Source organism: Rhinopithecus bieti, unplaced genomic scaffold, assembly GCF_001698545.2.
Source record: "Rhinopithecus bieti isolate Rb0 unplaced genomic scaffold, ASM169854v2 scaffold_62793, whole genome shotgun sequence".
NCBI classification, from domain to species: Eukaryota; Metazoa; Chordata; class Mammalia; order Primates; family Cercopithecidae; genus Rhinopithecus; species Rhinopithecus bieti.
Window position 1 is genome coordinate 907,994 of NW_016824412.1, and position 14,266 is coordinate 922,259.

Below are 14,266 nucleotides of genomic sequence, written 5' to 3' on the forward strand. Positions count from 1 at the left end.
GTTCTCATGAAGCCTGTTCAAAACTGGTGAATTCAGCTAGGTGTAGTGGCCCACACTTGTAATCCCAGCACTTTGGGAGGCCAAGCGGGGCAGATGGCTTGAATCCAGGAGTTTGAGACCAGCCTGGGCAACATAGTGAAATCCTGTCTTTACAAAAAAAAAATTAGCCATGCCTCATGGCACACATCTGTAGTCCCATCTCCTTGGGGAGGCAGAGGCAGGAGGATCACCTGAGTCCTGGAAGTTGAGGCTGCAGTGAGCTGTGATCATGCTACTGCACTCCAGCCTGGACGACAGAGCAACACCCTGTCTAAAAAAAAAAAAAAAAAAAAAAACAAAACAACTTATGAATTCCCCATCATTAGAAGAGTTTAGGAAGAAGTGATTAGGAATGCTGCAGAAAGTATCTTCCTTGGGGGAGTAGTCTGAATGAAATATCCCTGAGGTCTTTCCAACCCTGAGATTTGATAATATAGAAAGTCCTAGCAAAGTCTTGGAATCAACCCAAATGTCCATCAGTGACAGACTGGATTAAGAAAATGTGGCACATATACACCATGGAATACTATGCAGCCATAAGAAAGAATGACTTTGTGTCCTTTGTAGGGACATGGATGCAGATGGAAACCATCATTCTCAGCAAACTATCGCAAGAACAGAAAACTAAATACCGCATGTTCTCACTCATAGGTGGGAATTGAACAATGAGATCACTTGGACACAGGAAGGGGAGCATCACACACCGGGTCCTATTGTGGGGAGGGGGGTGGGGGGAGGGATAGCATTAGGAGATATACCTAATGTAAATGATGAGTTAATGGGTGCAGCACACCAACAAGGCACATGTATACATATGTAACAAACCTGCACATTGTGCACATGTACCCTAGAACCTAAAGTATAATTAAAAAAAAAAAAAAAGAAAAGAAAATGAAACAATTAGAAATCCTTCTCTCCTCTCTGGAAAACTCATTCCTGAGAGCCATTGTTTTGCTTTCTCTCTCGTTTGTCACTCTGCTAATAATTAGGAAAAACTTCCTTGGCAAACCTTACCTACTTTTGAAGAGTTGCAGACACTGGCTGTCACATCTGAAGTTATTCCCTTCAGACCTCCAAAAGTCTCCACAAAGAAGTACTTGTCGCTTGATCCTGCCATAGCTAACAGTTCCACGGGATTGGCATCAGCAATACCCACAGCCAGGACAAGAATGCCTTTGTCTCGCAAGGCCTTTGCTGTGGCATTGAGTTTATCAGCATCATGGGAATCCCCATCGGTGATCACAATGAGGACTTGGGGGACCCCCTTGTTCAGGCGACTGCCCCGGGCTTCAGTGAACATGTGGTCCGAGAAGCCCAGTGCCTCAGCAGTATAAGTACTGCCACCCATGGCTTGGTCATTCTGGAGCACTGAAATTACCTCCGGTTTTGTGCCAAAGTTATCCAGATAAAACAGCACCTCTGGGTCATCAGCATACTTCAGAGCCCCAAACTGGACCCGATTCTTGCCCACATCAGCTTTTTTCACTATGTCAATCATAAAATTCTTCATGATATTATACTCATCATAGTCAATGCTGCCAGAGCTATCAATGACAAACACAACATCTAAAACTTCAATCCGCTTGCATTCTGAAAGAGGAAGAGAAAGGTAAACCATATGAGATTAGCTTGGGACAGCATGGGAGACACCCCAATCTTTTTATAAATTGCTAGTGTTTTCTCTCCATGAGGATCATGCTATGCATTAGAATGTCAATTCTAATAGCCTCAGAAATATTAAAGGTGTCTGAGACTCCTTAAGTCCACATAAGCAAAGAAGTGATGAGTAGAAATACGGTAAATCAATCCTTTAGGAATTGGTTAACTTATTAAATTACTTTGTTTCAGATTTGGAAATCTAGTACTTTTTTTCTTTCCCAAGGAGAATTTTCAATACGAAAGATAAGAGAGACAATACACATACATTGGTGCTGGAAGTATATAGTTAACACTCACTTAGGTGAGCTTGAAAGATAAAGGAGTCAGTGGGGTCCCACTGCAGGGAGTGGGATAGGGTGAAGTGACAATCACAGGATTGTCAGGAATAAAATATTTTGAAACCTTTGGACTAAAAAAGTCAATTCTGTGTAAATTTTCCTGTATAAGTGGTTTCTCCAACATGTGCTTTCATTTATACAAATTTGTTTCTTTTTTTTTTTACCCATGATCTTGAGATTTGTATTCTTAATATAAACCTTGGGAAAATGACCAAATGAAAATGAATTTGGCAATACTGTATTTTTTTCATGATTCTCTGATGGGTGACTTTTCAAAGTTACTTTTCCTCACTTTTGACTTTTTTGAAACATCTATTTTCATTTTTTGGTCTCATCACAGAAATAAGCCTACTTCACACTTGGTCCAACTAAGCTGTTTTAGCATGATGCTCCTATTAACTTTTTAAATCTGAGGTGAGCACCATGGAACAGAAAAGCAGGAAAGACCCAATTAATTCTTAATCCATGTGTAGCAAGTTCCCTCCAAAGGTGCAGTGTTCCAAAACTAACTCATCCATTCTGGAGAAGGGGAATTGTAAGATGGTTTGTTATTTAGTCCTTATGTAGCACATTCTCTCTACAGGCCATAGAAAGGTATGTTCCAAACATTAACTCATCCATTCTTGAGAAACGGAATTGTGAGAAAGCACCCACCCCCCAGAGGCTTGCCACATTTTCTTCTTTTGCCAGCCACTTGCTGGCTATGTAAGGGCTGTTGAAAACCTTAGAGCCAATGTACTTGTCCCCACTAATTGCAGGCCACGTGTACAGGGCCATCAACCAAATTCCCAAGAAAAGTTGGCTCTACTTGCGAATTTACGTAGAAGAACTATGTCCCCGTGGTCTTGACTGCCTGGATTACCCAGAGGAGTGCGGGTAAATTACACTGCATCAAAATGCTTCAGAAAGTTCCTATTTGTTCTGGGTGAAATTAACAGGAAATAGAAACCAGGTGTACTCTTTTTCTACAAAATACAGATCATGAGTACCAAACCTTCCAGTGGGAGTTGAACAGAACTGTTATTTGAATAAGCAAACAATGTTCCTCTCCTTCCCTTTAAACTCCATGAAAATCCATGTCCTTCGTGTTCAGAATGCCTCTGTCACCAAGCCCTATGGGTCACAGTATAAATCAGCCCCTTATATTTGCTGAGGTTTTATTTGATCATTTCCATTACTCTATATTTCCATTACTTTTGATCATTTCCATTACTCTGCAGTTTCATGGGAAGACAGTGGGGACTAGGTTCCTTACTTCCTTTGAAGCAACCATTGCTCAAGTCCTCTTACTATATTCCTTCGTTATAAAATCTAATAACTATCAAAGTGTTTTCACAAACATTATCTCATTTGATGCAAGTATTGGTCTTTAGAAATTGTAAAAATAAACACCATATATAGTAGATGTGTAGGTCAAAGAGGAGACACCTTGCCCAGAAGGATAAATGCCAGTCCTGCCTCAGCAACCCACACGTAGCCCAGTGACACAGGGCACACAAGGCTGAGCCCCTCGCCTCAAAGTAGGACCAGCTCTGTAATTCATGGTCTGGAGCTCCCCATGGGATCAGGTCAAACTAGACTCCAGCTAAGGTGACTTCCTTGTTCAGTTCCTACCCATGCCCTGACCTGTTTCCTACACCCCTTCTGAAAATACCTCCTAAATAAATCACTTCCAAAGAGCCCTGACTTAGCTTCTGCTTCTAGGGAACCTGATCTAAGATCTGCTATGATACCGTTTTTCTTAAATGGAGATTCATCTCTCTAGTGCTATTTACCTATAAATGGGAATGGATCTAGGTAAACCAAAATTCTTCCTCACTGTCTGTTTACTTCAACAGGTCAAAGCCACTAGGAGAAACATTTCAATTAAACCAAAAGTTTACAATATGCAAATAGAATGAAATTCAAGAAATAGAGGCTAAAAAAGACATCTGTTATTTGGATAGTTCTGCTAGTGAGTATACCCATGCCTACCTTCACGGGGGCTGCATATTCCAAAAACAAGATCATCTTCAATGCGCTGCAGAATGTCAAAATTCTCAACATAAAAAACCATCTCGGGCCTCCCACTGATCTCCTCAAGCTGAGTGACATTGGAGCCAAACACTCCCACAGAGTAGATGATCACACCTTCTTGCCGAAGCGCTACCGCTGGTTCCTTTACTATGTCCTGAGCTTCACCATCCGTGATAAGGATGAGAAACTTTCTGACGTTGGGCCGGGCGCCCTTGGTGGGGCTGAAGTACTGAGACACAAAGCTCAGGGCACTACCAGTCAGGGTGGTTTGTCCAATGTGAGCCATTTGGTCTATTGCATTTGAAATGTCGCTTTGGGACATGAATCTGTTGAGCTGAAACTCCTCCTTATTGATGTCACTGAACTGGACTACACCAATTTGCACCCGATCTGGTCCAATCTGAGACTTGCTCACCAGGTTTTTCATAAATGTTTTCATTTTGCTGAAGTTTTCAGGTCCTATACTTCCAGAACTGTCCACCAGAAACATGATGTCAGCTTTCATCTCTTTGCAAGCTGCAAAAGAAAAACTGGGATGTTTATTCAAGTCAGCTACATGTAAAAAGTTCAGAGTAAACAGGAAAATCTAAAACACAAATAATTTTATATTGAAATATGTACTTAGTAATAATTAGTAGTAAATAAAGCATAGAAGACAATAAAAGTGAGAATATTCTATTTGTTATTTACTAATTTGCTTAAATACATAACTCAGGGTTAGTCAACCTCAGCACCACTGACATCTTGGGCATCATTTTACTGTGGGAAGTCTGTGTGTTGTAGGATCCTGTAAAATACTTCTTTGAAGTATCCCTGACCTCCTACTCTTAGATGACAGGAGCACCCTCCAGTTATGACCATCAGAAATGTCTCTAGACATTGACAAATAACCCCTAAGGGCGCAAAATCACTCCTGGGTGAAAACAGGAGCTCTAAATGATATAACTCTAAAAAAATGTCATAAGAGCTGTATAAAAAGACATTCAAATAAATCTGAAGTATTCCTAACAATCTGAAATCATTTTATCATATTACACATGTGGTATACACTCATACCTACCGTGGCAAGAAATTGTGAGAGGAAGCTAATTATTACTTACTAGGGAAATTCCTCCAAATATTTTTCTTATGCTTCAGATATTATTTAAAACAACACTATAGTGGGCTCTTAGCTTTGTTCTGGAGAACAAACACAGTTACACAAGTCAACAAATCTCAACTTAGTAATTTTGTTGTTTTTCTAAACCAGCAATGTCAATTATTGCCAGGATGGCAATTTGCGAGTGAAGGTCAGTAGGTAGAGCAACGGTTTCTCTTACCTTCTTCAGCACAGATTTCTTGAACAACTTGGTTTCTTATGTCTTTCAATGCGTCAAAGTCATGCACGTAATACACTCTCTTTTCCTCTCCTGCAATTTCTCGCAGCTGTGTTTGGTTGGCCTCCTTAACCCCGATAGCATAAACTCGGATGTGCTCTTCTCTCAGTCTGTTTGCAGGCTCCAAGATGCTATCCTTGGACATGCCATTTGTCAGGACAACAAGGTGACATGGAACTTTGTTTCCTCGCTGTTTCTTTGCTTTTTGCAACAGACTCAGTGTGAAATTCAGTGCTGCACCTGTATTTGTATTCCCACCTATCTGCCTGATATTCTCAATGGCCTTTCCCAAATCCTGCTTGTTGGAGTATTTATTGATCTCGAATTCCAAGTCCCAGCTGTCAGCATACTGAACGGCCCCAACCCGCACCTTATGGGGGGCAATGTTGAACATCCCTACCACCTCTGACAGGAAGGTCTTCATTTCATGGAAATCTGTGGCCTGGGTGCTCCCTGAGCCATCGATGAGCAGATAGATGTCTGCTTCCTCAGTGTCCACACAACCTAAAATGGAATCAGTAAGTTGCATGTGGCATTTGAGCAGGCATGAAGAAAAAATGAGAGCAGGTGGAAAGAAGAACAAATATGAACCTCTTCAGACAGAAAAACGGGAAACAGCTTCTAGGCTTAAAATCCATGCTTTGTTAGCTTACAATGGGGGAATCTCAGCATCCCTTCAGCCAAATGAATCACTTCTGACACTTTAAGACTATTGTCCTAATTCTCTGCCATGAATCAGGATAAATCTGAATATAGTAGGAGATTTAAAAAATTGGAAGCTGCTTTTTACAAGACACTTCACCCATTAGTAAATAACTGCTTAGCAAAAAGTCAAGTAGTGTGTTGGGAAATGGAGAAGGTATTTAACTGGACATTGTGGGCACATGAACTCTCTTGAGCAAATTATTTACTCCTTACCCACTCCTAGTCAACTAACTACGGATACTATTCATGAGTGAGACAATGACATTTGTAGTAAATATGCTATATTTATGGAAGAATATATACATCTATATGTATACCAATACATAAACATATTTATATAGTATAAGTGTATATATGAATGTAAGATGCATCGCCCTCTGTCTCTGTCCCTGCACTAGTGGGTGCTAGAATGGTACCCCACAACAAATTACATAATTACTTTGTTCTTCATTCAAATCATACTCCTGTTTATTCTCTACATTGGAATTTGAAAATGAGGGAAGAAGATTTGGGCGAGAAAAGTACAAAAAGAATAAAGAAATAAAGGGAAGAGCAGGAGAACATGAGAGGCAAAAGAGAGAAAGACAAATGAAGAGAGAAAAATAGCAAAGGAAGGTATTCTGCAGTATGGATGAGTAACAAACCTAATTAAAGCTGCACAAAAGAGGAACTAGAAGAAGAAATCTCTTCTCCCCATGCCAACACCTCAATGGCTTTTATTGTCCCCAAATTAGGATTCATATTTTCAAGCTCAAGTAAAAAAATTACGAACTTATCCCCTTCCCCATCCACATCTTACCAAGCCAATCCACTTTGTATACAGAATATTTGAAAGAGAAGAAAAAAAGAATCCAAACAACCCTTCTTTCAGCAGAAGACCTTACCAGATTTGAGCGTTTCGGTCCTCTCTGAAAAGACAGAGACTGTGTGTGTTATTTGGTTCCGCAGCTTCTTCAGAAACGTCTGGTTGTGAGCAGCCAGGTCAGCGAAGGTCTTCAGTTTGGAGACATACTGCTCAGCAGGGTGGGATGCTATCTTTTCCAACTGGGTGTCGCTGGCCCCCTCTATGCCCAGGGTGAAGATGGTCACACCCTCCCGTCGGAGGTTAACAGCTGCTTTTGTCACGTTGTCTTCCGAATCTCGGTGGGTCACCAGCACGGCAATCTGGGGCACCCCCTGATTCTTCCGACTGCCATTCCGTGCACTAAAGACTTCCTTCCTGAGCTTTTTGATGGCAGCTCCAGTATAGGCCTTCCCAGTCTGGGGAGAAAGGTTCTGTATATGCTGGAGAACCTCTGACTTATTTATGCCCATGCTCAGTGAATTTATCACTTTTGTCTCATTGCTATAGGCCACAAGGCCAATCCTCATGCAATTTTCCTTTATGTCAAGGGCAGATACACTTTCTTCCAAGAATCCTTTAAGATAGTCAAAGTTCTCGTCACTTCCATTGATTGACATATCCAATAGGAACACAACATCGGCCATAGAAGGGCCTTGGCAAGCTGTACGGGCAAGAAATAAACGAGCACAATTTTAGCTGGTGGTTCAGCATCTTTGGTGAGCATCAGAAGGCATGAAGACCATACAGCAGAGCTCAGTTATGCACTTAGAGCAGGAGGTAGACAAATAATTATGAAGTTGAGGTTAAAGAGACCTGGGTTCAAATACTACATTTTAGCTAAACTCCCAGCTTCAATTTCCTCATCAGTAAAAGGGAGATAATACTAATCTCATAGAATTGTTATGGGGATTTAATGAGATAATATTCTTAGCATGGGGCCTGGTACGTAAAATTCATTCAATGAACCATAGCCATTACTATCATCTTAAAATCATTTAAGCATCATCTACCCTATAGTCAGCAGTTACAGATGAAAGCATTCTCTGTTATCAATAGGTAAGTACATATATCAGCTCATTCAGACTGATTTAATCAGGGATAATGTGAGTTTCCTATATACATATTTGGACATGTACACTTTGAACACATTGTTTTTTACTGGCTATCCCCTGCCCCTCACTTGAATGATGATCATAAACTCTTGATCATTCTAGAGTCGTACATACTGGAGTAGTACAAGAGGATAGACCAGGAGAGCAGTTTGGCCCCAGAGCAGAACACAGGGAAAACTAATTCAGAATAGGGTAGCAGGGAGCAAGGCAGTCTGGAGCTGAAACTACATGGCTGGGAAATGGGAGACCTGGCCTACTAGCTCTGACTAAAGTCACAGCCTGGCCTGGGCCAAGGCACATCACTTCTAAGGATATATATAAGTTCCTATTTCCAAAAAAAAAGAGGGGGGGATATGGACTTCTGGAAGTTGTTTTTAGGTCTAACATTCTACGATTATATTATGTGGTTTTAAGAGTCAAGAATTTCTTTAGAAGCAAATTTACCTTTTAAATGAACCAGTACTAAAACTACATAGCAACTAAAGCAAAGGGAAATAGCTCAGAGATCAGCTGGGTGGCAGGGAGAAAGCATCCCTAAATGTTAGGAAGTCTGTGAATGTCGGGCAACACAGATAAGTGAAACATGAAAAACCAAGACTTGTGGGGTTCACTGAATTGAAAATAGTCATAATCACTGGACTCTCTTAAATGTATGGGTATATAACATCTGAAAATGTGGCCCATTTTGGGGATAGAAATATTCATAGAATTTCAATCCTCTCCCCATTTTAATGTTTCAAAAGCATTTCATCATCATTCCTATACATATATCCTAGGCCCACCTTCTACAAAGACGTCATCAACTGCTCCCTCCTTGTACTTTGTTACATCCTTGATGATGTGCGTCATGTTTTGGGAAAACATGCTGAGGTCTCTGACTGTCCGAAGGTTGAAATGAAACTGAGACGTGGCCATGGCCTTCAGGTTTTCCTCAGAAGCTTTCTGCACCCCTACGGAGATGATTTTCACTCCGTCTTTCTGCAGGGCCTTCGAAGCCTCTTCCACATCATCCTCAGACTCAGATGAAGCCAGGACCACTAGAATTGGGGGAAACTGTTTCTTGTCTCTCCCATTTGTGGGTGCAGAGAAATAAGTCCTGTGAGCCTCCTGAAGAGCCTTTCCTATCTGCAGGGACCCACCAATGAATCCAAAGTTCTTCTTGAGGTGGTTCAGCATGGGGCTCCTGCCTTTGAAGGTGCTCAGGTGGAATTCACTGTGAAGTTTATCACTGTACTGGGCGAGGGCCACGCGGTATTTGTCAGCCTCTATAGGGAGACTGCTGATCATTTTGGTGATGAACATTTTCACAAATGGGAAGGACCTGGATCCCAGGCGATCGGAGCTGTCCACCAGAAACACGACATCTGCATACTCAGGGCCTGCAAAACCACAAACATATAAACGAACTAAAAACTTTAAAAATGTACTGCCATATTTAATGCCAACTCTATGGGAGAGAGATGTACTTTCCTTTTATTTTAAAATACCTTCCCAATAAACTGAAAATAGCAGTCTGCAACTGCATATTCTCTCAAGAAAAAGAGATAGCTGTATCTTGGGCTGATTCTTTTAAACAACTTCTCATTTGAACTGATCACAAAATTAAGCATAACTTCTGCAAGGAATTGGTTAATTAGAAATAGTGATTAACAACAGCGACTGGAAAAATAAAACAGAGATAAACAGAGAAATAAAATCATGGGTTTTATACCTTTTGTGGATAATTTCCTCTTGTAATTTTTTTGGCTTTTGGAATTTGACTTCAACTATGTCAACTAGATAAAAATTTTAACTGAAACTCAAACTCCATCAAATTCACTTTAATGGTAGAATCTGAAAGATGGCCTTTCTCATTTAAGCAACACAACAGCTATCTGAGCAACTTAAAAACATGTAAGTTTTATATTCCAGTCACATTAAGCTTTAAAGAAGTCTATAAATCATAAAAATATGAAATAGTCAATCTATTTCAAGGTTATTTTAAATATCTTAATATTTTTGATGAATCACATGAATGAACATTGTATTATATAATTGGTGAATTTTATCCCCACGTGTGTAAAATGTGATGGCACCAATGTATCTCAGGCTAGAAAAGGGATTATAGTTTTAGTTTCCATTAAAAATATAAGTTTTATATAGGAATGTAATACTTTGCTTGACTTTTAAAGCTTCATTCAATGTTAGATTCAACACTAGTTATCTGGTACTATATTTTTATGTGATACAGAATCATTGGTTCAAACACACTGTTGTTTACTAGTGGTCTGCTGGTTTGAACTCAGAGCTCATTCTGCCTTAGCATAAGATCCATTTCTTGTCTGGGGTAGGGAGGGAAGTATGTGTGTGGTGTGTGTTCAAGAAAATACAGTGTAATGGAACAAGTAATGAACACCCTGACTTTGCCTTCAGCTAACTCTACGAGCTTTATTAAGACATTCAACATACTTGGGCCCTAGTTTTTTCTTCTTTAAAATAAGTAGATTCAACTAGAAAATATCTAAGGTACCGCCTCACTCTGAGATTCCAATTATCTAAAATGGTTACTAGGTAAGTTCTAATCAAATCAGAATAACTTCGATCTTTTCCTTTCTACACTGGCTGGGAAACCAGCTTTGGCAGCCCTGTGTGTTATTTCATTCTTTTTATGGCCATATGATCGAGGCATAGTGGATAAAATAATTTCTTGTCTTTTAAATAACCCAGATTCAACCACGCTGAGATTCTTTTCGTGATTATACAGCCAGCAGCATCTCAGTGGAAGAAATAAGTGAGGGTGTATCAACACCTTCCTCCAAAAGAAGCCTGAAACCCTGTGAAGACTGCCAAGGGGAGTCCTGCTGTGGGTGGCTTGATTTGTGACCACCTGTGACTTTCTATTCATAAATGAAGCCCTATGTCTTTTGTGGAGAAAGGAAATGTAGATGAGTGGCACATAAGGTGGACTCAGGTTCTGATAAAGTCCATCACTACATCTGAACCATGAAACAATGGAGGACAAAACATGGCTTCTACTTGAGAAGCTCAAGGCCTAGAGATACATCAAAGGAAGATGTTTGGAGGGCAAAGTCTAGTTTATGTCTTCACAAAACTTGCTTCCAAGGTCAGTGTCCTCGAGGAAGCTGTAAAAGCCAACGTAAGTTGCTCTGGACAAGAACCAATTATTTAGGAGATGGTGAAGTGGTTAAGGGTGTGCCAGGGTCTTAAGTCCACAGGACAGAGATTGTCACCAGACAGAAGGCAGTGCTATGAGGCTTTCTCTCCAGGGAAAAAGTACTTTCTTCACAATAAGCAGTCAAATAGCTTAATTTGGAGCAAATCTGGACACTAAACCAAGACACCCTTTTGACACAAATGAATTAGGATAAGACATTCCAAGTTTTCCAGGCCTGAGCCTAAGATTAACAGAATTTTTATGCAACTTCCCAGAAGACCTAAAAGGGGTTGAAGCAGGACAAAATGACAGCTCTCATATATTTCTATTATTAACAAGGAATAAGATCCAGAAACAAATTATCTTCAAAGGAACACGGAGTGACCTCACAAAGAATTTGACCTACCGCCCTTACCCTTCACTACCATCAAAATCAAAACAAAGTGATACAAAACTCACAACTTTTAAATAGGTCAAATTCATGTATTATCTATTTTCTATAATACAAATTAAGAATTCTTTCCAGTTTCTCCTTACCAGAATCTTGGTTCACAGAAATATGGGAAGAAATTATCATGAGGAACAAAATTAGCAACATTTTCATGTTATGACCTGAAAAATCTTCAACTTGAAATCTGAAAAGGCAAAAATGTAAACATATAAAATTGTTGTGGATATTATTTGGGAATTAAGACTCACATACAAGAGCATACAAAATTATATAATAAATTGGGTGCAACAGGGGACAAGGAATGTCAGAGGTTCACTGACCTTCTAATATGTGAAGTGCCTTAGAGAAAACAATCCATCAATATTTACAAAGTCATAAGAGTTTTTCTTGGTCCCCAGACCTAGTAGAAACATGAAATTTTGGACAGTTGGTAGAAGGAGTCAGATGCATTTTAGTGCTAACAATATTAGATGTTCCTAGTATTTATTTTCCTGTACCCTAGTGTCATCCTCTATCTATTCATTGCTAAGACAATTCAGAGTTCACAGTTGGGACACACCCTGAGACCTATTTTGTAATCTCACCATCATGAACATGTAGGTGTACTTTACCTTTGAAGACTAATTATTTTTAGATATGATAAAAATTCCATGTTTTTTCCTTTTCCTCGCTAATTGAAACAGTAGCTACTTCAGAACAAGCAGTGATTTTCCATATTCCATATAATGTCTTGCTTCTCAGAACGAGGAGCTCAGCTTACACCCTTTTATGTCCAACTTCCTAGAACTGCATGAGGCAAGGGTTTTCCAATCTCATTTTGGCCTAAAGCATTTTCAGCCACCTTGAAATGTTCATTTTATGGAATAAAACAAGATATTAAATGTATTAAAAATAAATATTTAATGAAGCAGGTTGGGCTCATTTATTCGCTTGTTTATTCATTGAACAAAAAAATGAATTGATTCATTAATAAACTAGTGTCTCCATGTCCTGCTTAAATGCTACCCAAAAATGTACTTGCAACACTATATATGTTTATCTCACCCTATACCAATCAGGCTCCAAGTTTCTAATATTCAATCTCTTCAGAAAAAGGACATTTGTCATGAGAAGTTCCATCCCTGTTTCCTCACCTATGTCATTGTTCTTCTGACATTCTGCAACTTGAGACTCTCTTCTAGTCCTTCACAAGTCTAGATGATGTAAAGTTTTCAGTCTGTATATAAATTTATTAGTTCTATTCAAGTTGTAACCAGTGAGCTAGAAAAAGATGTTAGCAGGTAATATTTAGTACAAACCTTTTCATTTTAGAGAAACTAAGTCCCAAAGTGGATTTCCAAAAGTGAAAGCCAAGTCATACCATCTGTATAATTTTTATTAATGTGTATAACAATAAATAATAAATTCTACCATTTGTTGAGCTTTTACTATGAGCCCTGCCCTGTGCTAACAGCTTTACATCTGTTCTTCTGTTTGATATTGGTAACAACTCTAGCAGCAGGTATTACTACTACTATTGTTCTTAGTTTGCAGATGAGGAAACAGATTTTTAAGGAGAAGTAACTGATGCAAGGTCCTACTGGTAAAGTGAGCCACAATTTAGACTAGAACCCATGTGTCTGACTCCAGAACCTTTAAAACTCAGTTACCCTGCAGACCAAACTCGATGTTATGAACACAAAATGACTTCTAGTTTTTTCATTCTACATCTTTTTTCTAAGAACTAAGAGATTTTGGTACTTGTTTTCATACCTTTTTATTTTTGTTTTTCAAAACCAGCGTTTTACACTATTTTCTTCTTTTCTGTTTATATTATAAGCTTTATAAATTATTATAGTCTTTTGGAGTTATGAGAGAGAAAATGCTTTGGGAAGAGTCCATAGGACCAATGTCAAAAGTTTGCAAGCAGTTACAATCGGAAGAAAATGGCATTGAGTGAAGGATGAACATCGGAACAGAGAAGCAAGGATTTGGAAAGGCTGCAACAGTCCCAAAGCAACATGCAGCATCTGGAAATTTCCATATACAAACGTCAACCTATACCTCTAGTATTTACTCAAAAGTTAAGTTCTCTGGTTTAGCATCTTGTGTAACAATTTTCTTGCAGTCTTTCAATGGAATCCAAAGTCTAGTGTGCTGTAAGGCTATACAATGATGAAGCCCAGTGAAATGTTCTTGAGGTGTGTGCGCCTGACTTTATGTGTGCGCCGGGTGGGTAGTATATGTTAAAACAAGCTGTAGGACCAAACATCCAAGGTCATGCTTGGGAGGTAGGGAGAATGGGCTCATTTACACTGTATCAAAACACAAATGAAGTGCCTGCAATCTGTATGTTGTTCTATTACCAGTTATGACCAGGATTTTCATACTTAAATTATAAAAATAACCAATCACCTGAAGACATGTGAGGGGAGAATGAAGGAGACATTTAAAGCAATCAGTATAAAACTTAAATTTGCAGTAAGCTCTATCTTAACAGTGAGATTAATTGCCTTTCATTATAAACACTCTCAAAGGTACATGTCTCTTTAATCTGAAATTTTTTTGCATTCAATTCAGTCTGAATCAAGTA

The 14,266-nt window shown here is 39.2% G+C and overlaps 1 protein-coding gene across 1 annotated transcript in view; it reads right to left on the reverse strand.

The window, feature by feature from the left end:
• COL6A6 (collagen type VI alpha 6 chain) overlaps positions 1 to 12,093 on the reverse strand; it is a 110,619-nt gene extending 98,526 nt beyond the window's left edge. The window contains exons 1-7 of the mRNA XM_017862330.1: positions 12,015 to 12,093; positions 11,781 to 11,878; positions 8,872 to 9,468; positions 7,018 to 7,638; positions 5,372 to 5,932; positions 4,011 to 4,568; positions 1,054 to 1,629 (exon numbers count right to left, since the gene is read on the reverse strand). Of these exons, the coding sequence (XP_017717819.1) occupies positions 1,054 to 1,629; positions 4,011 to 4,568; positions 5,372 to 5,932; positions 7,018 to 7,638; positions 8,872 to 9,468; positions 11,781 to 11,847 (2,980 nt within the window). The 5' untranslated portion in view covers positions 11,848 to 11,878; positions 12,015 to 12,093. The remainder of the gene's footprint in view (positions 1 to 1,053; positions 1,630 to 4,010; positions 4,569 to 5,371; positions 5,933 to 7,017; positions 7,639 to 8,871; positions 9,469 to 11,780; positions 11,879 to 12,014) is intronic.
• Positions 12,094 to 14,266: the final 2,173 nt, after the last annotated feature.